This window comes from Drosophila sechellia, chromosome X (assembly GCF_004382195.2).
Source record: "Drosophila sechellia strain sech25 chromosome X, ASM438219v1, whole genome shotgun sequence".
Classification (NCBI taxonomy): domain Eukaryota; kingdom Metazoa; phylum Arthropoda; class Insecta; order Diptera; family Drosophilidae; genus Drosophila; species Drosophila sechellia.
In genome coordinates this window covers 19,582,591-19,608,105 of record NC_045954.1, presented here as the reverse complement: position 1 = coordinate 19,608,105, position 25,515 = coordinate 19,582,591, and the positions used below count along the sequence as shown (strand labels likewise).

General features: G+C 49.0%; 5 protein-coding genes across 7 annotated transcripts in view; 2 read left to right on the top strand and 3 right to left on the bottom strand.

Moving 5' to 3' along the window:
* Nucleotides 1-242: 242 nt before the first annotated feature.
* On the bottom strand, nucleotides 243-4,494 carry LOC6614990 (N-alpha-acetyltransferase 16, NatA auxiliary subunit). The gene is made up of 6 exons (XM_032725528.1): nucleotides 4,107-4,494; nucleotides 3,278-3,766; nucleotides 2,397-3,184; nucleotides 1,906-2,333; nucleotides 1,182-1,834; nucleotides 243-1,115 (listed from the first exon to the last, which is right to left on the bottom strand). The coding sequence occupies exons 1-6, from the start codon at nucleotides 4,161-4,163 to the stop codon at nucleotides 858-860; spliced, it is 2,673 nt and encodes an 890-aa protein (XP_032581419.1). The 5' UTR covers nucleotides 4,164-4,494; the 3' UTR covers nucleotides 243-857.
* A 378-nt stretch (nucleotides 4,495-4,872) lies between these two features.
* On the top strand, nucleotides 4,873-5,422 carry LOC6614989 (28S ribosomal protein S14, mitochondrial). Its single transcript, XM_002039370.2, has 2 exons — nucleotides 4,873-4,984; nucleotides 5,045-5,422. The coding sequence occupies exons 1-2, from the start codon at nucleotides 4,922-4,924 to the stop codon at nucleotides 5,366-5,368; spliced, it is 387 nt and encodes a 128-aa protein (XP_002039406.1). The 5' UTR covers nucleotides 4,873-4,921; the 3' UTR covers nucleotides 5,369-5,422.
* A 44-nt stretch (nucleotides 5,423-5,466) lies between these two features.
* On the top strand, nucleotides 5,467-10,604 carry LOC6621071 (probable ATP-dependent RNA helicase DHX34). The gene is made up of 7 exons (XM_032725524.1): nucleotides 5,467-6,117; nucleotides 6,178-6,708; nucleotides 6,763-7,133; nucleotides 7,196-7,393; nucleotides 7,461-8,389; nucleotides 8,455-8,687; nucleotides 9,961-10,604. The coding sequence occupies exons 1-7, from the start codon at nucleotides 5,544-5,546 to the stop codon at nucleotides 10,542-10,544; spliced, it is 3,420 nt and encodes a 1,139-aa protein (XP_032581415.1). The 5' UTR covers nucleotides 5,467-5,543; the 3' UTR covers nucleotides 10,545-10,604.
* Nucleotides 8,686-9,830, bottom strand: LOC116802159 (RING finger protein narya). Its single transcript, XM_032725533.1, has one exon. It carries the CDS (start codon nucleotides 9,620-9,622, stop codon nucleotides 8,987-8,989), a length of 636 nt encoding a protein of 211 aa, XP_032581424.1. The 5' UTR covers nucleotides 9,623-9,830; the 3' UTR covers nucleotides 8,686-8,986.
* A 2,764-nt stretch (nucleotides 10,605-13,368) lies between the features above and the next one.
* The window catches only part of LOC6614987, a 106,768-nt gene continuing 94,621 nt past the window's right edge, over nucleotides 13,369-25,515 (bottom strand). For all 3 annotated transcript variants that reach the window (XM_032725525.1, XM_032725526.1, XM_032725527.1), the window contains 2 exons: nucleotides 17,799-19,781; nucleotides 13,369-15,834 (listed from right to left, as the gene is read on the bottom strand). In XM_032725525.1, coding sequence (XP_032581416.1) covers nucleotides 14,609-15,834; nucleotides 17,799-19,359 — 2,787 coding nt within the window. In that variant the 5' untranslated portion in view covers nucleotides 19,360-19,781 and the 3' untranslated portion in view covers nucleotides 13,369-14,608. The remainder of the gene's footprint in view (nucleotides 15,835-17,798; nucleotides 19,782-25,515) is intronic.

The following is a 25,515-nucleotide window of genomic DNA, read 5'->3' as shown; positions in this document are numbered from 1 at the left end:
GGTTGGGATGGAGTCAACCGACTTCTATAGGTTGCTATACCAGCGGGGAAGGTCGTTAGTAGATATACTAAATGTAGGCGGCTCAATTGTGCTGCTTCTTAAGCAGCGCAAGCTGCTCGCTAAATCAGAAATCTAGACTGGGCACAAGGACACTCAACGCATCCAGTGGAGTGAGTGCTGTCGCTCCTACTCTGCTCAATACCATGTGGTTTAGAATTAGAAGACTTGTCGTGGTGTACGAATTAAGGTTTTGATTTGCGTATAATTAATTACGACTTCATATGTACATACAATGCATTCGTTAAAAATAATAAAAAATAAGGTGTTGTTAAGAAAGCCAGCGGGTGTTGTCAACAAAGGTTCGTTCCGTTTGATTCAGTTTTCGAAATCCCACAACAGTGGATACAACAACTTGGATAACTACATGGTTCGCGGTCCTCGGCCGAAACCATTTTGTAGGATGCTGTGTGACGGATGACGGTATGTGTTCTCAGGTGGCAGACTGGTGGTACATGCCACGCACAAGGGTACAGCGCCAAGCCAACCGCCGCCTCAGATCTGATCCGTACCGGTCCAATCCAATCCGATCAGATAAACGCGGCCATGCCTAGAGCGGCGTGGCGTCCTCCTCATCAGAGCACTTGGTTTGTTGTTGTTAATAGTGAATTTTATTGTGGTTGCCGTTGTTTATAGAGCTAAGCTTATTCCTGTTCATATTGTTGGTTGTTAGTTAGGTTCTTCGCTTTACTTCTCGTTATTGTTGCTTTTGTTGTGTTTGATGGTGTGGTGGCCGCAGATCTGTTCTTGCTGTTACTAACTTCTCGGGCCCGGGTATTAGTTAGTAGTCTTGTTTGGTCCTAAGACGCTGCCGCTGCCGTGGCCAACACAGACACCGGTTCACTAGAATCAACGTGAATCAGCTGCTGCTGCTCTTCCTCGGCGCGCAGCTTGGCGGCCTCCTTCTCCTGCAGCTGAGCCTCCAGCTCCTCGACATTGCGAAAGATGCGGGCGTACTGGAAGCGTTGGTGACACGCCTGCTGGTAGGAAGCGGCCTCTGCCTCGCAATCGCCGAACACATCGCCGTCCCGCAACGCTGTGTAGATCTTGGTGGCCTCCTGCGGAACATAATTCAAATAGCATGGATCAACAGGGGTGGAGCAATGGGCTTGGCAGTCACTTACCTCCAGCCGGAGCTTGGCCAGGTTGAAGCTAGTGACCAGCTTGATGGCGGCAGCCTTTTTACTATTGTCCAGTTCGTACAGACTGCGGGCGCCCTCGTATAAATGCAGTATGGAAGCGTTGTGTTTGGCAATGAACTCATCGTTGAGCTGCTGGGGCGTCTTGCTGCCTATCAGTTCTTTGGTAGCCTTCTCCAGCACCTTCTGCACGTGCTCATTGAACGGCTGCTCCTTGGCGGCGCTGGTCAACGACTTAACGAAGCGAATAATGCAGCTGTGGATTACGGGGTGCGCGGCGTCGACGACGCGAGCGCGCCGGATGCACTGCAGCATTAGGAGCAGTTTGTTCTTGCGGTAGTACAACTCGAAGGCCAGTAGGTGCGTCTCGATGCGCTCCTTAGCCAGCTGCTGCAGCGGTTTCAAGAAGTCAATTGCCTTGTCCAGCGGATCGTCCGTACGCTCCAGCTTCTCGGCCACTAGCTCGTCCAACTGCGGAGCATCGGGGTCGGTCTCCTGGTTCGCCTGCTGTTTCGATTTCTGGTGCTGCTCACGCTTCACCTGCGCCTGTGCGGCCTGCGCACTCTCCAGCTCAGCTTTCTTCTTGGCCTTGCGCTGTTTGCTGCGCAGCTTCTTCAGTTCTGATGGCGGCAGGTTCTCTGTAACGAAGAAAGGCGGTCATACAGCTGAGTAAACGAGCAAGGGAGCTAGTGGGGTAATGTTCACATACCAATGTCAATCTCCTCAATGGTTGTCTCCGACTTAAGCGGCTTGTCGTACAGGCGAATGTACACCTCGATGGCGCACTTGGCCGCCTTGAAATAGAATGGATGCTGGCGTAGCACGTCCTCCAATCGCAACAGGCCAACGTAGGCGCGCAGCGTCATTTTACGCATGCAGTAGGTGTGGAAATCGAACTGGTCCTCGACGATTTCGGCAAAGTGGCGCTCCACCTCGTGGCACTTCTTCAACGACTCGCCCCAGCGACCCATGCGCTGATAGGCCAGGGCACACTCCGTCTGGAACCACATGCACTGCATCTCGTTCAAGTTGTCCATGGCGGAGACACCCTCGCGGGTGAACTTGGCGCAGATCTCCTCTGCCTCCTGCACCATGTTGGCGCGCAGCATGTACTTCGCGCACTTCGAATTGATGTAGCTGAGGGGAAAACATTGATGGTTACATTCAGCAGGTCTATGCTAGTCTATGGGGCTCACGCACCGATCCGCCGTGTCCATGCTTTGGGCCTCCTCCAGCCAGACGTACGCCTCCACGGGATCGCCGGCATGCTTAAAGATGCGACCCTTGGTGATAAGCAGCTCAATGAGTGTTGGCGTATGGTCGATCGCCACATTGATGTACTCCAGAGCGCGGTCCGTATCGCGCATGTAGTCGTAGTGCTGCGCCAGAAACAGTGCCGTCCACACCAGTGCCGAGGCCGGCTCGACGGGAATCCCGGCGTCGGCATCTTCGCGAGAAAAGTGACCAGAACGGGTAAGGTTCTCGAAATACTGCAGCGCCAGCTCCTCGATGACGGCCGCCCTCTCCGGTATCTGGTGCAGAGTGCGCACGTTGACAAATAGCGGCGGAATGCCCTTACGCAGACCGCGGCGCAGGTACTCGTCGGTCACGACGCGGAACTCGTCGCCGTTGGCGATGTTCAAAGGCAGGCGGCGAGGGCACAGGGCGCGCGGATACTGCTCCTGGAACACGCGATAGATCGACACCACGGCGCTTGAGTCGGTCACCTGGCGGGCAGCAATGTACTGCTCGTAGTAGAGCACGTTCTCCGGATTGCGGCGGATCAGAGACTCAAAGATGGGCACTGCCTTCTCCTGCTGCTGCAGCTTGATGTACAGATCGCCCATGGTCTCGCGAACGGCCAGCTTGTCGACGATCTGGCCCTGGTACTTGGTCAGGTGGTCCACGGCCTGCTGCAGGCGATTCGACTCGATGAGTATCTGGTTCTGGTAGAGCAGCAGCTCCGAGTGCCGGTAATCGTGCGCCTCCTGTCCACGGAGCAGAAACATGGAACAAGAAATACGAACATGTTATTAAATTAGAATATACAATGGGGAATCGGCAGGCAGCCGGGTACATACAATCGACGTTTGCGACTGGCTGAACGTCTCCAGGATGCTGTTGGCCATGTCGTAGTCACCCAGCAGATGGTAGCTCATGGCGAAACCGATCCAGGAGGCGTGCTGCGAGGGACGCAGCGTGAACAGGTGGTGGCGCGTCTCCTTGTAGCCCTCGAGGTCGCGCATTTGGATCTGGAGAAGCGACAGGTCCTTCAGGATCTGCAGGTTGTCCTTCTCCCACTTGAGCGCGTTGCGGTAGCACTTGATGGCCTCGTCGTACTTCTTGTCGCTGCGCTGGAGCAGTCCGTAGACGTGCCAGCAAACGTGGGAGCGCAAGTCGTTGCGCAGACCCAGACGCACATACTTGTAGGCCTCCTCGCGGCGCCCCAGTCCGTTCAGAGTAAGCCCCTTCATGGCCAGCGTCTCGCCGTGCTCCATGTACTTGGGGTTGGACAGGATCTGCTTGGCCAGTTTAAGGCCATTTTTGTACTGCTTCAGTTCGTAGCATTTCTGTGTGATAAGGAAGCACAAAGAAGAAAGGTTTTAGTCAAAGTTTCTCGCATCCCGCGCAGCGCGAATTTTGAGGTTATGCGACCAGCGGGCCGAGCACAAACGTCGGCGGTTAAGCAGAGCTGTGCAATTGCCCGCTGAAGCCGCACATCTCGAGCAGCGGAGGAATCGCCTCCGGATTGCTTCTGCCAAAAATAGGCACTCTACACCTGACTTCAGCTAAAAAGCACATGGATGCCGAAGCCGGCCAAAGGCAAGAACGAAGGGAGGGGGTCTGCACAGTTGCGGTATTAAGGTGAGGGGAAGGGATGGGACAGCAGGGGCACCTGGACCGGCTTACAAGTAGCTTGCGGAAGAGCGCGCCCTCCTTGGGCGGCAGGGGATCGCTAGAAGGCATCTCTGCAAGACTGCGACTGCTCCTCTCTTCGGCCTGCTTCTTCTGCTTGTTCGTTCTTGTTCTTCCTCAGCTGCTGACTGGGACTGGGTTTTCGCCTGGCCGTGAATTGCACCGGACTGCGGGATCTGTGGATCAGCGAGCTGAGCTGAGTTGCGATGCCTCTTCTGCTGCTGCTCGGAAGCGGAGCTGGACTCGATTGGCAGTCTATATGGAGTAGACACACCACACACAAGGCGAAAACGGCGAACGGCGAACGGCGAACAGCGAACAGCAAACTGCGGGCACGAGTAAATTTCTAAATCGACGTGAGACGACCACACACACCCACACTGGCAAACTCGACTGTGCACATACACGGACTGGCGCACGTACACTGGCACACGTGTGCACGCGCTTCGCGGCGAATTTCAACAGCAATTGTACGACACTGCGAATGGTTGTGAACGCGCTCGTTTTGAATCGCGCTGCTTGGCGGTTATGTAAAGCGAGTGAATTGTTAATTAAAACTTATTCCGAGAGGTCGAAAGTCAGCCGGCTTTCTATGTTTTACCCTTATAGATTCCACCCTGCATGTTTCGCCATCGTATTTTTCATTTAAATTGCCCAGTTTTCGTATACGAAAATAATACGCAATGAATTTGCAATTCACTGTGTGGCTCATCAGCTGTTGCCTATCGATAGACCCGCGCGTTAATAACCGACACTATATCGAACAAAGTAGAGGCAAAAAGAAGAAGAGCACCACCGAAAGCAACAACATGAACTCTCTGGCCAGGATCGGGGGTTTTGTGTGCCAGTCCGTGCAAATAGCCGGCTGCGGAGTAAGTAAACATCGTACTCCTAACTGAGCGAACCTAATACCCAGCCCATTGTCCCAACAGCTGCAGCAGGTGCGCACCAAGTACGCCGATTGGAAGATGATTCGGGACGTAAAGCGGCGCAAGTGCGTCAAGGAGAACGCCGTGGAGCGGCTGCGAATCAACTCGCTGCGCAAGAACGACATCCTGCCGCCGGAGCTACGCGAGGTAGCCGACGCCGAGATCGCTGCCTTTCCTCGGGACTCATCGCTCGTCCGGGTGAGGGAACGCTGCGCGCTTACGTCACGGCCGCGCGGAGTTGTCCACAAGTACAGGCTCAGTCGAATTGTGTGGCGCCACCTCGCCGACTACAACAAGCTGTCCGGCGTCCAGCGCGCCATGTGGTAGTGCCTCCTCCTGTTAGCAATCTAGGGAAATAAACCTTGTTAGTAGTCATCCACATTCCAGAATTGTGTTATCGGTTTGGGTTCCTGCACAGCTGATCGTCTATCGGCAGCAGTGTTATCGTTTGCAGTCGGGAGAAGTAAATACAAATTCTAGGAGCTATTTGGCTTCGGTAAAAATGTCCCGGATAACAAAGAAGGCAGATGAACATGCTTCCAGCCGCCGCAGGACTCAGATCAGCCTGATCGAGTTTAGTTTCTTGGATAACAAGGCGGAGCTCGTGGGCCTGCTGCAGGCCAAGAGCCGCCAGGCAGGCAGGAGTCTGGTGGAGAATGAGGCTGACTTTTGGAAATTCGTTAGCAAGTACGAGGCCATGATGCGCTCCACGGGTCAGCCCGTGCTGCCGCCTCGACTCGCGGAGGCGGAGCTGAGCAGCATGCAGCCGTATCACCGCAGCAAGCACTTGGCATTGCGACTGGACGCCGACGAACTGCTTCAGGAGGCGCGCGACGAAATGCAGTCTCAGTTTCGGCATATCTTGCTGGTGTACTTGGACTTCCGCCAGACGGAGAAGTTCCAGCGTATCCGAAAGCTGCGGCAGACACAACGCAATCTACCCATTGCTCGCTTCCGGAAGGACTTGCGCGAGGCACTGGACACATCCCGCGTGGTCATCGTGGCCGGTGACACTGGCTGCGGCAAGTCCACACAGGTGCCCCAGTATCTCTACGACTTTGGCTACCGCAGCATTGGTGAGTATGTTGCATCCCCCTGAGGCTGCCTTGCTAATGACCGACCTTTTTTTGCCTTAGCTTGCACCCAGCCGCGCCGCTTGGCCTGCGTCTCCCTGTGCAAGCGCGTGGCGCACGAGCTGCTGGACGACTACGGCAGTCGGGTGGCCTTCCAAATCCGCTTCGAGCGCAGCCGGACGAAGCTCACCAACATCATTTTTATCACGGAGGGCTTGTTGCTGCGGCAACTGGCGGTGGCCGCCAACCTAGACCAGTACGATGCCTTGATTTTGGACGAAATCCACGAGCGCAACTTATTCGGCGACTTTCTACTGGGCGTCACCAAGTGCTTGCTGAGGGCGCGGCCGCAACTGAAGCTGATACTCATGTCTGCCACCATCAACGTGGAGCTCTTCCACGGCTACTTCGGCGAGGAGGGCGCACGACTAGTCCAGGTGCCGGGACGTTTATTTCCCATCAAACTGCGCTATCTGCCGCCACCTGCACTGGAACTAAAGGCGGGACAGGCGACATCCAAACGCTCTCAGAGAAACCGCATCGATCCAGCTCCATTTGTCCAGGTGCTTAGCCTTATTGACCAGCAGTATCCGAGTGAGTTTAGTTATCATGTTCTTTTAGGGATCGCCTAATAATCATCTTACCCAGCCAGCGAGCGCGGTGACGTGCTCATCTTCGTTAGCGGCGTAAACGAAATCGAATCTGTTGTGGAGGCCGTCCACGAGTACGCCACCGAACAGAATCATTGGCTCGTCCTGCCGCTGCACAGTGGCCAGGCGATTGCGGACCAGAGCAAGGTGTTTGACTACGCACCCGAGGGCATGCGCAAGTGCATTGTGTCCACCAACATAGCCGAAACGTCGCTCACCGTGGACGGTGTGCGGTTCGTGGTCGACTCTGGCAAGGTCAAGGAGATGAACTTCGACGCGACCTGCAAGGGCCAGCGCCTGAAGGAGTTCTGGGTGTCCAAGTCTTCTGCGGATCAGCGCAAGGGTCGTGCTGGGCGCACGGGACCAGGTGTAAGCTAGAACCTAACCCACGGTTGCTCCGTTTCTTATACATTCCCACTTTCTGAGCACAGGTCTGTTTTCGGATCTACACTGCGGAGCAATACAACTCCTTCGAGGCCTATCCCACTCCGGAAATCTACCGCGTGCCGCTCGACACGATGCTGCTGCAGATGGTGTCCATGGGACTGCCCGACGTCCGGGCCTTTCCATTCATAGAGGCCCCGGAAACGGAGCGCATCGAGCAGACTATTCTGGCGCTAAAGCAACACGTGAGTATTTCACCGATACCCAACTGTGTAGACCCCAATTTAGCCGGACTTCTAACCCCTATTGCAGTGCGCACTCAGCGTGGAGGAGAAGATCACACCGCTGGGCAGGTCGCTGGCCAACTTGCCCGTAGAGCTGTCCATTGGCAAGATGCTGCTTATGGGCAGTGTGTTCCCCGAGGTGGAGCAGCTGCTGACCCTTGCCGCCATGCTGAGCGTGCAGAACCCGCTGACGAATCGTGCCCACACAGACCAGCGCTGCGTGCGCGAGCGGGAGTCGCTTGAGTCCGATCAAGGCGACCTCTTCACCCTGGTGCGTCTCTACAACGAGTGGGTGCAGCTCAAGATGCGGCGTGATGGCACTCGACAGTGGTGCCGTCGCTTGGGCATCGAAGAGCAGCGCTTCTATGAGGTTACCAAGCTGCGTCAGCAGTTCCAGCGCATCCTCGAGAGCTGCGGCATGGTGGTGGCCAGCGGTTCGGACTCCCAGTTGACCAGTGCCGAGCGCGCCACGCGCCATGGTGAGCTGCGGCAGCTGAAAGCCATGAAGCGCCGCCAACGATTTGAGCAACCCCGTCAGCGCAAGTTGCTAAAGCAGAGCGCTGGACGGGTAGCGGAGGACGAGGAGGAGCGGGAGGAGGAGCAGGGCGACGACATGAGGGACGTGGACTTCCGGCTGCGGTTCGATCCTCGACAACTGGCGCTGCTGGAGCGTTCGTCGCGTCTCGACCGACACAGCGTCGTTGTGCTAATGAAGCTGCTGCTTGGCAGCGGTTTCTACCCACAGTTGGCCATCAGCGACGAGTTCAACTACTGCAAGGGTGGTGGCCAGCAGTTCTTCCACACGCGGCTCAAGCCCTTCGTGCTGCAGCACCCCAACTCGCAATTCGCCAAGTACTTCGAGCAGCTCAAGCTGACCGAAAGCGATCTGCTGCCCAAGCCGGACTTCTACACGCCCAAGCTACCGCTCAGCAAGCGCCACCAGTTGCTTTGTTACCAGTGAGTACAGACGCGTACGGAATTGTAGCCCCATACTAATCCCCAAAAACTACTTACTACAACAGGTCGCTGCTGGAGACCGCCAAGCCATATCTGATTAACTGCATCCGTCTGCCGGCTGCCCAGACGCTATTGCTCTTCAGCTTCGCCATCGACACGAACGCGGGCATCACACAGATCGCCTGCGACGGCTGGCTGGGACTGGATCTGCCCATGCCCGGCAGCGGTATGGAGCTGTTGAGCCGGGCCATCGAGTTGCGCCGACGTTGGAGCAGGCTGCTTTACGGCAAGCTGGATGGTAAGTACTCACCAGATTGGTTGGAATCATTAAAACTACTAGTGGGTTTTTGAGTTTTGTAAGCTTAAGTAGATTGTTATATTTCCTTGTATCTCGTCTCGATTTGAATAGTAATAGTAATATAATACGGATGATAATAAGTACCCTAAGCACAAATGAATAATTTATCTGGTTTTTTATATTGGGAAAGTTCTGAAGGGTCAAATTGAAACATTATACATATTTCATTCTATTAAGTATCGTTACAAGTATTATAGTCTTAGAATTCCTATAAGATATTAGACAAGTAATTGGAGTGACTAAAGATGAAAGCCTTTAGTGTCGCCGCCAAAGGATCTTCTCCGCGTTGACCGGGTTTCCAAGTCCGCGGCCCGGAGGAAACTATCAAAAGGCATATCCGACTGCGATTTGTCCGAAGTGCTGACAGAGGTGTTCCAGGCCTCCTGGAACTCCGGCGTATGGAATTTCTCACCTGCACTGCGCCGGCGCCTCGTCATCCTCTGCGCATTCTCGTGGTAAGCGATGTAGGTGCGTAGTTCGGCGATTCGCTTCTTTTCCTCTTCGACCTTCTGGTTCAGCTGCGCCTCCATCTTGCAAAAGCCCTCCAGCTGGCGCTTGTTCTGCTCCAGCTGCTGCAACTGGCGGTAGAAACCCAGGTTGTCCGATGCCCGCTGGTCCGCCTGGAACTTGGAGATCTTGCGGTAGATCTGCTGGAATCTCAGGGGATCCTCGAAGTAGTTGGCCACGCTAGTTGGCATGTCCCGGTTGATCTGGATCGCTTTGAGCACGCGGCCGCACAGCGGGCAGTTCTTTTCTAGCGAGGATTGGCCCAAACAGGGCCCGCAGATCACGTGCCGGCACTGGGTCAAGTGGAAGGGCACGGCCGGATCAGTTTTGCGATGACGGAAGCACTTGTTGCAATGCACTCGAAACATATTGACCAATATTTGTTTGCTCTGCGCCTTGTATGTATTCTTCTTAAGCAATTGTAATTTCGATATCCGAATGGGGCTAACGGCTCTTACCTCAGAGGTCTGGCCACTCTGTCGGGTGAGAACACTCGCCTTGCAATCTGTTCCCAAGAGACCTTTCACCAAACCTTTCCTGCAAGGTGGTGTATTAAAGTTCAAAGATTTTTTACCGTTTTAGGTATTTACATATACAATTCTCGATATTTTAACTGTTCAGTTATAGAAAATGCTTGTTGCTCTTGGCATTCGAAATGGATCTTAGTTATCTAATACGTATGTACTTAATGCTGTCCATTTTGCAGACCTCAACAGCAAACAGGAAGCACCTTCCCATTCAAGTGACGATAGGAGCAGCGCGCTGTGGCAAGATCTTGTGGAATATATGGCGCTGGACGTGGCCTATGCGATACGCCGACTGCTTCCCGCCGACATCAAGAGGCTCTACACTCATCAGGCACCTTCGGCGCTACTGGCGGAGCTCAAGGAGAACCCCTTTGCCGTCGACTTTCCCATGAAACCGAACGAAGAAAAGGGCGGCCTCAACGTATCGGAGCACGTGGTGTACAGCTGCTTGGTCGAACAGCAGTGGACGACGGCCATGGACGCGACTCTTCGGGCAGAGCCCTGGCAGTGTACTCGCTGCGATTTCGAGCTCAAGGAGTTCGATGTTCTCGAGCAGCTGGTGCACCGACCCAAATGCAAGGGTCGCAAGGCGCGGGAAAGCCGCGTGGCGAAAACAACTAGCACGGAGTCCTCAACGGAGGCAGCCAGTAGCTCCAGTTCACACTCCTCCGGCGGCTTTTACTGCAACTCCTGCAAGAGGGAGTTGCGACTGACAACGATCGACATTCTGCGCCACAAAAAGCAGTGTCGAAATAACAAGTAATCGTTTAAATAAATGTATTTAATTATAAAAAAAAAACATATTTGTAATGCGCTAATTTAACGTATTGAAAAATTGCTAAACAAATTAACTTTTGGGTTAACCCCTTTGGAAATCAGCTAAAAGTTATGGGAAACATTTGCTTTCTTTAATTGAGGGACCCTTCAGCCATGTTACAATGAGAAAAAAACGCACCGAAAAATGTTGGGCGGAAATTTTTATTCGGATTTCCCACCAAAAATATTTCGTTTTTGGGCCAAAACAATGGAATTTTTAATTAAAATCAATTATGCCCCGTTCAATTGCCATTGAAGCCGCCGGGAAATTTCCATTTTAATCAAATTGGTGAAAGAATGAATTTATAGAATAAATTATCCGATACGAAATATGGGATTTGATAACTATGCCTGTTAGCTAGCTACACAATAGGTCGTTGCTCAAGCTGCGCTGCTTATTTTAACTGAACTGCAATACGTAAAAATGGTCAAGAGTCCCGATTTGAATTTGCCACTGACAACAGAGCTGGCCGAATTCCTCACACTTTTGGGACTGGCAAGGATTGTTTTTTATCTCGTACAATTTTGTAGCTTACAAAATAGTTTTTAGCTTAGGATGATGACAAAACGGATTTAGAGATTTGTATTGGATCTGCACCTTAGTGCGGCGCTCCTTTCGACCGTGCTGTGTTGTCCTAATCTCGGGACACAGAAGCTACGCTTGTTTATGAAAAGGTCTTTGCCTGTCAAGCTGTCCAATTTTCAGATATAGTTGTGCGCTTCCTCGGCAGGGCAGCAGCTCCTTCTGCCTCGCCCGACTGTCTACATCTTTGGAACTACATTGTTGCTACTGTCGAGTTTTGTGCTCAGCTTGCTTGTCCGCATTTTCGCAAGAAAAGAAGGAGAATGCACTTGAGTGTCCCGACTGCGCGATGCCCATTGCTTACTTATTACAAAATGTAAATGGCACAAAGCACAAGCAGTCCAATGCGCAAATCTACGGGAATGCGTTGCGTTTTCTCAAATAAATATCTAGTTATCTATTGGATACCCTCGGCTGATTCGTTACATAATGCATTGCCTACTTAAGTGGGCCAAAGCATGCAATCAAATGCTTTCAAATGCGTTTTGATTTTCAAATAAATATCCAACAGTAGACAGCGCTGTAGTTGGCGCGGTGTCCCAGAAGTCACCGTTCACTTGGCGGAGGATCCTTTTGCTTGTTCCGGAGACCTAGATTTTCCGTGTAACATGGCTACAACGACATTCCCGTTAATGCTGGTCAATTATATACATTCGTGCTGCACATTTCTGCTGAAAAACAGCATGCTCTTTGCCGATACAAGTAAATGGAATAATAAAAAACTTTTGGGCAACATTTTGTGATGTCTTGCAAAAAAGTGTTGCATGCTTTCGGGCGTGTGCAGCATGCTGTCCGCTACACACACACACACACACACACTCGCACAGACACTGGCTTGTTAAAAAGTTGATTTCAATTTAAGTTTTATGTTGCGTAATATTGAAAAGGGCGACAGCACCCTGGCGGGCATTAACTTTTGAATTTTCTATCATGAATCGAAGTGCTTCGATTAGGCGGACAGCTGTCGACATTTGTACACTGCGGAAAATAGTTGTGTAGTTGCTGTGGCTAAAAAGGAAGTTCCATTCGGGTAAATAACAAGCACCTGGTTGGTTGGATTCCTTTTATTCATAGTTTATTTTAATATTTTATATGTTAGGCAAAATTATAAAAAAAAACGTATATATAAGAACCCTTCTATCAATTACAGTTAGATTACAATTTATAATTATAATTGTTTTGATTTTGAGCTAATTTGAACAAATCGTTCGCAACGTTACAATATTTTTTTGTTTTGTATTTGTATTTGGATTTGTTTCTGTTTTCTGTTTTCTGTTTCTGGTTTTACAAAATGCCTGTATAGCGCTTTGAATTTCTGAGATATTTATTACAATCATGTTGCGTTTGTCCAAATTCGAAAGCAAACTCTACAAATAATTACTTGGTAAATACACACAAAAAAAAATCGAGCACGATAAAAATGGTAAGGTAAGAGGTAACTTATGATGTAGGTAATACTTTTGCTTATTTAAAACCAAGTATGGGTCGGATGTACACTCGTAGTTTCGTTGATTCGCCTAGTAAATCCGCATCAAGTAACGATTTTCTAGGGGCAAGTTTGGGGCGGTACTTTACACGTCTACGTATATACCTATTGAAAGCACTGGCTCTTAGCTCCCGGATCTCTTTCAGGCCTCCCTATTCCATTTGGAGTGTCCTCCTCTATTTCCTCCCGCTCCTCCCTTGCTCGAAATAATTTAAGTTTGGCAGCGCCTGAGAGTGCATTTTTATTAAATAAAAACGCAACTGCATGGAGATCGCCAGTGCGCTGCTGCAGGAAACTAATTGTTTGAAATAGTGTAAAATTGATATAAATAATGAAAAGAAAATGCGAAGTGATCTCGGAAATATCGTACAGCATGGCAAAGAATGGTAGGCGTGGTCTGGACTGGACTTTACTACTGGTTTGGGTAGCATTCTGGGCTGGGCTGTCCAATGTTACCCATTGGACTCAACGATACTTTGCGGGTATATTCGTACTGCTGATTGCTGATGAGAATGCTTGGTTTGGCTAATAAATGAGTCGGCTGAGGGTAATTAGAGGGATTGTTTTTCTTATCTCGCGGACGTGCACACAGGTAGGCCAACATATAGCCGGGCCTATATACATATGCCTATAGATCTTCGTTTCTGCTCAGCGGCAATGGGAGATTGGGTGTATATTTAGTCCTAGAATGTCATACGTGAGTCCATGTACATACAATTTATTTAATATATATTTATAACTAGTACAATCGTAATTATAGCTGCGCGCCCTCCTCTAGACTATATGTATACATAGAAGTTTCAATTCATTGTTTTAATTGCGAATGCAAACTCTTTATCCTACCGCTAAACGCACTTAACAAACTTACCCGCTATAAATATACTTTCATGTAGTTTAATTCCCGAATCGCGTGGTGGCTTTCGTAAACTAAAAAAAAATTAAGGATGCAAGTGGTTGCTTACGCTAAAATAAGTATATATCATTAATATATATATGTGTATATATATATATGCATATGTACCTATGTAATATATATGTATGTAGCCTAATGCGATTAACTGTATGCCTTTACATGTACAATTTTAAAAAAATTTGGAAAAAAGTGAGTGTTTTAGTCCTCCTCTTCATTGCGCTTAAACAAACTGTCGTTGATTTGAAAGTTCTGTATGTATACTTGTTCATAATAGGATACTTGTTGTTCTAGGGTTCATATAAGTTTAAAATTGTGTGTGTGTATGTTGGTGTCGGTGTATATATATATATATATGTCTCTCTATATACGAATAATGCATTTTGTACCGAACTAGCTATAGTCTACACAAAAAAAGGTGGTTTTAAAATTGGGTTTTACGTATATCCGCCTATACGAATTTTGGGATTTGATGCTCCTAAAAGCGACTTCATCGCCCCATACGGATTTGTATCTCTGTCTATTTCTTTTCGAACCAACCATCATCCAATTCGCCGAAAATTACATATGTATTTCCCGTCCCATTTTCCAGGCCAGAAGAACTGGTGTGTTGCATGTTCATCGATTTAATTACTAAAACCTACATCAGTCGTTTGGCACACAAGTCACGCAGTGGCGTGAACCACGGAACAGAATCCTTCCGCCGGCTATTTTTACAAGGCGCAACAGCGGATGTTGACGTTCATGTTGATGTTGATGTTGATGTTGTATTTTGTTGTCGACTGGGGGGCAGCATCCCATCCCATCCGCGCAATAATGTTATCAGCTCTCCAGCTCCAGCTCCAGCTTCAGCTTCAGCCCGCCGTGGATTCCCCCATTCCTCATCATCCAACTGGTTACGCATCTGCTGCTGCTCGCTGTCAGCAACGACATCACATTGCATCCCATTCCATTCCATCGCATGCATTGCATCGCTACATTGCATCACATCGCCAGCTGCCGGCGATGGCGGGAATCGCCGTGGGTGCCAAACTAGACCTCGGTGCCGTCCTCGCCCTCGTCGTCGAAGAGCTGGCTGGTGCTGCCCTGGCCGCTGCGTGTCGTCGTCACGGACATCTTCTTCTTGGGCTTCGGTGGTGGGCGTGGTGGGATCTTGGCGGCCTTCGGGGAGTCGCCGCTGCTGCTGGCGTGGCTTGGCGACACGGCGGCAACCGAGCCGGGTGAAAGGTAGGCGGCGTGGCCCAGTCCGGCTCCGCTAATGCTCGAGCCGGGCAGTATCGTGATCCCCTGCTGCCGAACTCCGTACAGGGGTTCCGTGTCCATGGAGCCCAGTCGCTGCTGCTGCTGCTGCTGTTGTTGCAACTGCTGTTGCTGCTGAATCAGCTCGTGTATGGGCTCGTAAATCTTGCTGGCATTGGTCGCCGAGGACACCGATGTCAGGCTGGGCGTGGCCGGAAGGGGTCGGTCCCGCATCGAGTACTGCTGACCAGCGCCCCCCTGCGAGCCGGCGATCTTGGTCAGATTGAGGGTGGAGTTGCCGCCGGCAGTGGTGCGCAGTCCCAAGTTGTCGTACACGGGCTCCGCCTGCAGTTCCGCGGTGGTGGCGGTACCAGTCTCGCTGGGATTCGGCGATGTGGGGCTCTGGAATTCACTTAGCTGAATGGATCCGTGGCCAGCGGCGCCGGAAGTACTGGGCGCCCAGCTGGGGGCGCGCGGCTTGCGCGGAATGGTCATGTATCCCTGTTTCATGACCACGCCCGTGGCCGGCGAGTAGACGACGGGTGCGGGCAGGAAGGGCGATGTGGTGGCCAGCGGATGGTGCTGCTGCTGTTGTTGTTGCTGCTGGTGGTGGTGCTGCTGCTGCTGCAGCTGGTGGTGGTGCTGGTGCTGGCGACTGCTGTTGGCGGTGGCGATGAGCGCCAGGTTGCGCGACTTGGGATGCTGGAGCGTCATAAAGCCGTTGTGCGGAGCCGTCATCGTCTTGGTGCCGTAGATGCCGTGCGGCGTCATGTGCGTGTACACCGGACTGGTCAGCGACGGCGGCGAACGGATGCCGTAGATCACCTGGTCGGGGATGTTCGACTGCGAGGACTGCATCGAGGGCGAGGTGGGCGGCACGCGGGCGGGAAAGGCCAGCAGGTCCGGTGGCAAGCTATTGGCGTACGCATCATCCACGTAGGTGTGTCGAGATCGGGGCGTGGTCGTCGTATCCGACATGGCCACTGAGACGGCTTCTTCGTCGCGCGAGTGATTGGCCACTGGAATGGAGAAGGCGAAGATGGAGCATATTACTAACTGGCCGCATGGCTATTCCATCTACCGCATCTGTCTGTTAAGTTCTACTCTACTGCATGGTTGGGCTATCAACCACTCCTCCCACTCCTCCATGGAGCTCCCGTTGAATACGGCGCATTTCACTATGCAATTACATTTCCATCGAATATTTTGAATACATATTCCCCAGGAGCTTTGTTGCGTGGACAAAAAGGCGGGATTAATTCTGTTTGATTTTTCTACTACGCTTTACGTATTCGAGGGTTTTTCAATAGTTATGTGCCGCGCCAAAGCCCTCTGTGGCTTAATCCGGCATCCGCGTCCGCGGGAAATAGTTTTGACAGCGCCAGGTTTTCTTTTGAAAAATAATGATTCTTGGGTAATCCCTCGCCCTGGAAGCGGATCACACTTGGCACATGTCACTGCTCGTTTGCACAATCGGACGAGGAACACTGGCCATAAGTGACACACGAGTTCTGTTCATCCCAGTCCTGCCCCTGTCCATGTCCATGTCCAGTCCTGTTCAGTCCATCAATTGCGTCTTCAATTGTCTTTCCCACTGTCCACATTTCAACACCAATTGGCTGGTTTCTTGCTTTTTTCTTTAGTTTCTTTTAATATTCTATTGAATTTCTATTGAATTTTATAAATGTGATAGATTACAATATAGACCATACTACTTTATGTACTAAATGTATCCAAACATCGCCAGATTAGTACTTTAATATATACAAAGCTGCTAAAATTAAACTATAGTCCTTCGGCGTAAATAACGTTTATACTAAGCCAAGTATTTCTACCTACTTAGCTCATCATAAGGACATCAGATCGGTCTCAAGACATCACATTTATATGATGACTGATGCCCATCGAATGTGGCACATGAACGGCGAGATTAGCTAATAGATTCATCACGAATCCACGTGATTTACGAGGCCAATTTAGTTTGACAGCCTCGCTTAATATTGCCATGGATGTAGGATGTAGGTGCTGCCGGGTGTGTTTGCCAAACATTGTTGGTTCTGTGGCGTTCCTCTGCTCGCCCTAATAGTTGATGAGCAAATTGGAAAATTTCAACAAACAAGCGATGGCCTGGCTGCCTGGCTGCCTGGCCCCAGGAGAACGTGGCCAGGATAACCATTTGGGATCGCAGGGCAAATGAAATTTCGATGTTGCCTTTTGCGCGAAAGTACAAGTGTGTTTGCATTGCCAGCAGCAATTGGCATGGTGGTCATTCCGTCGACAAACGTCCTGGAGTGCCATCCAGATGGAAACTCTGGCCAAATAGAGATGGACAGACAGTCCGTGTTGACAGGAGAGTTTCGCATCATTTGCTGCCCAACCGCCATGATGATGACGTGAAATAAGCCATATAGCTCGTTATTAAATCGCGGAATTACTAATAAATTGCCCATGAAATGTACGTTGCTATTGTGAACTAATCCCTTCAAGGAGAATCCCCCCTTTTTTTATTGTTCAACTTTGTCATGTTATTTATTAACATTACACGGCAATTTGCCTGTTTTTCTGCTCAACGAAACAATGGCAATTTATGATTTTTATGGCAAAAGCCAGGACATAATCACAACTGCTGATTGAAACAACTGGCGAGGAGCGAATGCATTAGGTGCGGAAAAGGTGGATGCAAATGGAGCCACACACTTTGAATTTAGTGGCTGGCCACTAAATACGCTGTTTTTACAAATAATAAACATTAATGACGACATAAAACATGCAATCATGGCCAGCCTGTGTGGTTAACATTTTGTCTGGCAATAAAAACTTAAATCCCTCACATTTTCGCGCTTGAATATAGTAGATGTGCAAATGCATGCAATATTAAAATAGTTCTGATTGGCAGAGTTAGTTTAGGTAGCCATAATTAAAATATAGCCTTTCATTCTGTTTAATTGGAATACTGTGTATATATATGATATCGTCTACTCACCATAGACGGGCTCGTCGAGCAACGTCTTCTTGATCTCGAGCACGTCGTCGCCTCCATCCACGCTCTCGATGTCCGTGCGCCGCGGCGGCTTCTCGACGGGATTGACCTCGTTGAGCAGGCTCTTCTGCATCTCCATGATGACGGAGCCCTCGAGCATGGAGCCGTTGTGCGTCTTGTCCATCTTGGAGGAGATCAGCCCGTCGCCGCTCATCATGGTGGTGTCCTTCTGGTAGGTCTTGATGCGACGGCAGTACCAGAAGAGCGTCAGCACCGCCACGAGCAGCAGGAGCAGCAGCGTGGTGATGATCAGGCAGATGATGAGAAACATGTTCGTTTGCGGATCAATGGTTGGCGCCCCAATGGCGCCCATGCCCATGCCGTCGGAGGCGGATACCGCGCCGGCATAGTCGCCGCTCACGAGCAGCTGGAACTCGGCCTCCGCCCGTCCGCCCCGGTTGTCCGCCACACAGGTGTAGGCACCCTTGTCGGAGGCCCGCACGCCCACGATGCGCAGCTCCGAGGTGAGCACCTGGGAGGGCTGCTCCGGCAGCTGCTCCATGGAGGTGAGGACGCGCACACGCGGATCGTACTGCTGCAAGGGCCGCTTGTTGTACACCCAGGTGACATTGGGACGCGGACTGCCGACGATACGGCAGGGCAGCGAGATGTTGTCGTGATTGGCCTCGATGAAGGAGCGCACGGAGCCCAGGATGCGTGGCCGGCAGGCGAAGTTCTCCGAGGGCACCTCGCTCCACAGCTTGCCGCGCAGCTGGGGCGGCTCCTGGCAATCGGTGGGCGGTGTGTAGAGCCGCTTGCTGATCGCAAAGTCGCGGAAGTCCTGCAGCTCGCAGCTGCAGTTCCAGGCGTTCCCCTGCAGCGAGAGGTGCATCAGCTTCTGCAGATCCTTGAATGTCTCCTTGTGCAGATGTGAGAGGCGGTTCTGCTCCAGCGAAATGGCGCTCAGCGCCATCGTGCCGGCGAAGACGTGCAGCTGCACCTGGCGCAATCGGTTGTTCCGGAACTCGATGCGCGACAGGAAGCTCAGGTTGACGAACAGGTGGTTGGGCAGCACCTCGATCTCGTTGTTGTTGATGATCACGTTGCGCAGCTTCTCCAGGCCTGCGAACGTGCCCGGATGCAGTTCCCGTATCCGATTGCCCGACAGGTCCAGCTCGATGAGGATGTGCAGGCCCTTGAAGGCCTCGCGATGCACCTCCTGGATGGTGCAGTTGCGCAGAAAGATCTTGTGCACATTGGGCAGCCCGGCCAGTAGGAACTCCTCGCGCCGCAGCTCGGGTATTTGATTGTGGGCAAAGTCCAGCACCTGCATCTCGTTGCTCATGTCCTGCGGGATCTTGGTGAGCGCCTTGTTCTTGCAGTCGGCGCTCTTCTTGCCCGAATTCCACTGGCAGTGGCACGTACCGCAGCTCTGCATCCAATCGGTGGTGCCTGCGGTGGGCGGCGGCAGGGCCATTAGGACCACTAGCACCCCCAGCAGCAGGAGGATCCCCAGTCGTCCGCTCCGCTCCGTTCTGTTGCCCATCATCGCTGGCTGTGGCATCGCTAAGTCGGCGTCTGGGGATGATGGGGATGATTTGTCGTTCGTTCTGGCGCGGCTGTATCGGGATTTATCGCTAATCCGCGACGACGAGCCGCCGAACACGTGCCCAAACAGGCAGCTTCGCAGCTACGAGCTGCGAACGAACTCCAAACTCCAAGCGCTGACCCCGGAATGCGGATCCCGGGTCGGTTGGTTTGGTTTACTCGCCTCGCCGCGTGCGCTACTCCTGCCCTTGGCTGCACGGGATTAATCCTTTTGACGCACTGTTAATTTGATTTCTGCACCCTTCTCCGGCTCGCTGTGCCACTCCTGGATCCGTGCGAATGACAAGGCCGTGATTAATTAATGTCCCGGCGGACAGTGGTGGGCTCTAAGCTCCCGAATAGCCGTGCTTCTCCTGCTCTGGCGACTGCTCTTTCCACCTGAAAGAAATGCGAAAAAATGCACAGAGTTTGTCAATTAATAAAGTGTTTCGAAAAGTGTGTGGGCATAACTCGGGCTCTCTGCCTGTCCAAAGGGACGAGGACGAGGACGAGGATAAGGGCGAGGACATGGACAAGGATACGGATACGGATGCGGATGCGGTTGGGGTTGGGCATAACCGGACCCAGGGGTTGCTAACGAGGCAAAAGGTGAGACATTAGCGGCCAGGCCAGAAGGATTTACCTTATTGGCAAAAGTTTGTTGTGTGTCATCAATGGGATTGGGTAATTAGCGCGGCATTCGCAGCTCCCGCATAGCGCAACATATGTACATATACAGTATTTATATATATATATATATGGTGTGGTCCCGATATAAGAGGATTATGTTTGTCATGGCTCGCAGGAGCAGCAAGTTTTATTACAAATTGATCGCATGGCTCCTATTTGCATACATGTATGCAAACTCCGCTCAAAGAAACATTAATTAAAGATACAATTTCTGAGATACATTTAATTCAGCTGTTTGAATTCAGATTAAGCGTTGCAATTGCAAGTTGCACTTAAGATTCCTCAAATAAAATATGTTTATGGAACTATTTTAGATTCATTCAAGCGAAGAACAATTTTGTATTGAGCATATTCAATAAAATATTCAAAAATATAAATTATGGCATTACTATTGATTATAAATAATAACGTTTCCTTATTAAGTATTTATTAATTCTCCAAACACTTTTAATCGTATTTAAATGTATTAATTTAACACACAGTAATTGTTTAAATACCACAATTGATTGTATTTAGCTGGAATGACTCGTTTTTAATAGTGAAACTAAATATATAAAATCTGATTATATTGGCATAGTGCGCTGCCCATTTAGATAATAATCTCCCTTATCACGCAGTTTTTGTCACTTTCGGGGAATTTCTGCGCGTAAATGTGAGTGAATAAATCAAATGGAAAAATGCTCGCCATAATTAAAAGGGTTTCCGCTGGGGGACGGGGGCGGAAGAAAGTGGGACTCGGAGCAGGAGGAATCTTCACAAAAGATTGACAGCGGGACGACAAAGGCAGAAACAAGGATTCGGATTCGTCCTTGTCCCCATGCCCGTCCCCTTAAATTGCTGCTTAGTCCTTTTTCTTTTTGGCCAGCTCTTCAGGTGGCAGAAGAGCAGAGAACAGCAGGGAAAGTCAGGGAAAAGCGGGGAAAGGCAGGGAAAAGCGGGGAAAAGCTGCGAAGAGCGGAGAACAGCAGCGGCTTGATTAATGAAAATGTTGTTAAACTGTGACAGTTTGCGGCTTCTAACTGACTTGCGGCATCGCTGCCAAGCTGGCCCGCCTCCCATTTTTCGCCATCATATTGGGATGAAGATTGCGGTTTGGGAAATGGAAAATGGGTAGTGGGTAGTGGGCGGCTTTCCTCTTAAGCAAGTGCAAACAAGACACAAAAAATGGTGAGTTTGTGCGGCTGAAGAGGACCGCCTCTTTAGCATTGAGCCGGGTATTCCGCTTTAATTAAGCGCTATCCGTGACGTCAACACTTCCGAAGGCCCCAAAAAAGCGCCACGTGCTACGTTGGCTACCCAGTCGGCCCAGTCTCCCCAGTCGATCCATTTTCCGGCCACGGCGGCTACGAGACAAATATTGGTTCAACGTGGCTGCAGCGCTAAGAAAAACTTTATTTAATACCAAAAACCTCACCGCAGGCAACAGAATATATTTAATATTTAAGAACTTGTAGTTATTACGTGGAAAGAATCTGACGCACAACATTTGTCACAACTCGAAATTTGGCAAATGCTTTTGGGCACTGGAAAAGCCGATTGAAGATTACTGCTACTATTGATTTTATAGTGAGTAATTTAATTGAAGCATTTTCATTTCAATTTCCATCTACCGAATATCCTGCACATCTCGAATATCCTGCATATTCCACTACTTGCTGCGATGCCTTTATTGCCGCCCTATAATTACAAATATTGGAAAATAAATAGAAAGAAATCCATATATTTGATGTGAGTTTGATACATTTTCAGATTGGCCTGATGAAGGGGGTGGGGGAGGGGGAGGGGGGTTTGGGCCTTCAAGTTCAAGCCGTCAGGAAAATCAAGGGGCGGAGATAAGTGGGGCTCTCCATTCGTGGATTCGTGGATTCGTACATTCGTGTATTCGTGTATTCAGTTCAGTTGGGTGAATATACTTTGAGTATGCCCGTGTGTGCTGTTTGCTTTCCTTTTGTTTGTGCACAATTTTTGTAATTTTTTTTTCCATTTTTTCTTTTTTTTTTTTTTTGCCTGTGTCAGCGGTTTTTTGCTCGGATAGAAAAAACCTCAAAACAAATTAAATATGCAAATAAAAGAAAAGCGGTGCAATTTTTCGCTTTGTTAAATATTTTCTCAATGGGTTTTCGTTCGTTGTTTTGCCACTGCGTTCTGAATGTTCTGGGTACTGGATGATTGGCATGGGCTTGGGTTTTAGAAAGCTCCTTCAGTCGGCGAGGTTGGAATTTCGTGCGGTGAGTTGTCGGCGAAAAACCGCCAAACTTGGATTAATACCTCAAACTTTTGGAATTGAAATCGCAGCCATTTACAACGAACGACCCACAAAACTTTTGAGTTACGCTCTGTGTAATATGTGCGGCAAATTCGTGGGGCTGGAAAGCCAGCCAGCCACCCAGTAAATCCTTGCTTTTGTCCCCGTCGGCCAATTAACATATTTACTTGGTTATGCGCGTTGTTCATCGCGATTAGATGAAACTAAACAGTCTAGCATGGCCTATAAATACACCCTGTATAAGCATAAAGCTGAGTTTGCTAGAATAGCGACGAACAGCGGTTCACATAGTGACGAAGCGCACCGCCATACATTACTTTGCTCTTCAACTTCACATTGATAAACTTTCAGCAGTCCATTAGGCCTAAAAATGGAATGCATTGGCATGCCAAATGTAATCTACTTGCTTAAAATATATACCATTTGGTTGACAAACAAACCAGTTGGCAGCCAAATGAAATCAGAGCTTCTAAATCTAACTCAATCCGCCGGCAACGTGCTCCAAATGCAAAAATATGATTTCAATTTCATCTTTTCATCACATTTATAAATAGGGGGCAATACAAATTGATTGCTTTATAAATAACTTAAGTCCGTTTCGTTGGATTCGCGTTCAACGCTGCAAACGGGCATAGAATTTCGAACGTTGTCATTTTATTGGCAATTGCGGTTGTAATTGCTATATGCCGGGCAAGCCCCAATATTCAAATGATGCGAACTGAAGTGAACCCGAACTGCTGAATGTTCCGCCATGAAAGTCCAGCGGACGGACACAAATCTACGGACAGCAAATCCACTGACGGACGGACGGGCGTTCCATTGTCTATTGTCAGATTAAATCGATTTAAACAAATTTAATTGCTTTGGTTTCGGTTTTCGTTCATTTTATGGCTCCCAATTCACTTTTCCCTGGCTCTGCTCCACTTTTTTCTCTTTTTTTTATTATTTTCTCTTTTTTTTTGTATTCAGCTCGCTTTGTTTTCCCGTTTTCACGTTTTCCGCTGTTTTCAGTGCTTTTCTTCTCCTTTTGTCGTATGCCAATTGGCAATGGCATTTTAAGTGTGTCTATGCAACAAAAGTTGCTGAACCGTTGAAAGCGGACGAGAATTCAATTTTTTGTTATTCTGTCGTCACAACAATTTGTTGCTAAATGAAGCGCATTTTTTTTTCTTTTATGATTTGCCCCATTTTTCCGATCCATTCGCGTTAAAGTAACAGTAGCAATAGCAATAGCAATGTCTATTTCAAGGGTTTTCACCGCCCAGACCCAAAGCCTCGCTCCTTTGCGTATTATTACATCAAGGTTATTGTAATTTTGGTCTGAATGTTGGCAACTGAGTAGGAGCCAGTGTTATGCTTCTGTATATATACATATAGACTGGCTTTTTCCACAAAAAAGGGGCGAAACAGAGCGAACGCTTCAAATGCACTTAAAGTATAATTCACCTCTGGCTAGGAATTGTAATATTTAAGTGGTATTACTAACAGGAAAATAAGTTATTTTTTTAAATATTTTGTATTTATAGCATAGTAATTGGCTGAATTTTAAATGTATTTAATACTCGTAGTTTAGGTAACCTATTTAATTGCTAATAAACTTTTCTTAACTTCTCCTAACTTAACTTAAAGTAATTACGTTCAGAAATGTTCAATGTTCCATTGCATTAAGTAGTTAATGGGTAAGTTAAGCAAAAACTGATATTAGCCAATGTTTAGCACGGAATCAATCGCTGTTAGGGCATTCAAACTTCGGCTATGCGGCGCCAGCATGACGCTCTTGTTTGTAATTGCTCTTTGAATGCGATTGTTAATCTAGCTGCTATCCAAAGAGCCAGCCATAAAAGCAGCTCGGTGCTTTGGCGCTAAAAGGGGACAAAGGAAAACATTTTTATACACATATTAGCTTTTCGTCGCTTTTCGCCACTGATGGCGACGAACGATGCAAGAACACTTCCATTACACACACATGTGTTTTTGTTTCGCAAAAGTTCTATTGGTGTTTGCTCTTTCGCCAGCAAACTTCTGCGCACTCCTGCCAAATATGTACAAATGTACATACGTATGTACGTATGTATGTACGTATGTACGTATGTACGTATGTACGTATGTGTGTATGCTTATTCGTCCTTCAGAACGGCGAATTTTTGTGGTCTCAGTGGGCTTGGAAATTAGTAGTTTACAAATGAAACTCCATTTAATGAAACGTACATATGTATGTATGCACATTGCATCTTAAGAAAGTGCTTCAAAGAACAATACCAATGACATATGATGTAAGCTCTGAGTTCACATTTAACAAACACACCTACATATGTATATAAACATATCTTTGTACTGATGAATTTTTCAATATTTTTCCAATTTCCAATGAAATTCGATATGCATATGTATGTACATATGTATGTATTTTCCGTCTGTTTTGCGCAAAAGTCAGCGCTATTTGCCCACAGTGCACTTTAAGCCTATTTGCAAATTACTCTGTGTCGAATTGGCGCCCAAGTGTTGCTCGGTTAGCCGCGCTTCAATGGTCATTGCAATCATTTAGCTGAATGGAAGTGGAAATGGAAGTGGGAGTGGCAGTGGAAGTGGGAATGCAAATGGTGGGCACGACCGAAATTGCTATCTTCTCCCGTCGCTGGTCTGCCATTTCTTTTAGTTGGATGCTTTATTAAAAAGCGTGCATGCCAAAAACGAAGAATGGAAAGTGGGGGTCAATGGAAGGCGGTAGTAGATATCTGTAAGATGCGAGTTGGTGTTCCATGAAAAGGATAGATTTCCTGGAATTCATGGAATTCCACAAACTTTCTGTTTATTATTTCTTGATTTAAGGGGTTTTATTTCAGGAGCTAACCAAGCTCGCAAAAACCAATGAGGACAAACGAGCAGCGACTGTCAGATACCCTATAGTGCGAGGGAGATGGCCAGAGCAAAGCGATTGTTTCACACGTTGCACGTGAGCGCCTCCTAGCGGCGGTTGCATTTATTGCTTGTCATCGTACCCCTTAAAACCTTTATCTATTAATAAATACCCCTTAAAGTAATAGTTTAATTCGTAGAGTTTTTGAATTTTTTGTTGAGTGTAGAAATATTTGCTGCCAAGATGAAATCTCATTCGTTTTGTAATTTGTGGGCTCTAAAAAGTGGGCGGGGTGTTTGAAATGTTTTTGGTTTACCAGT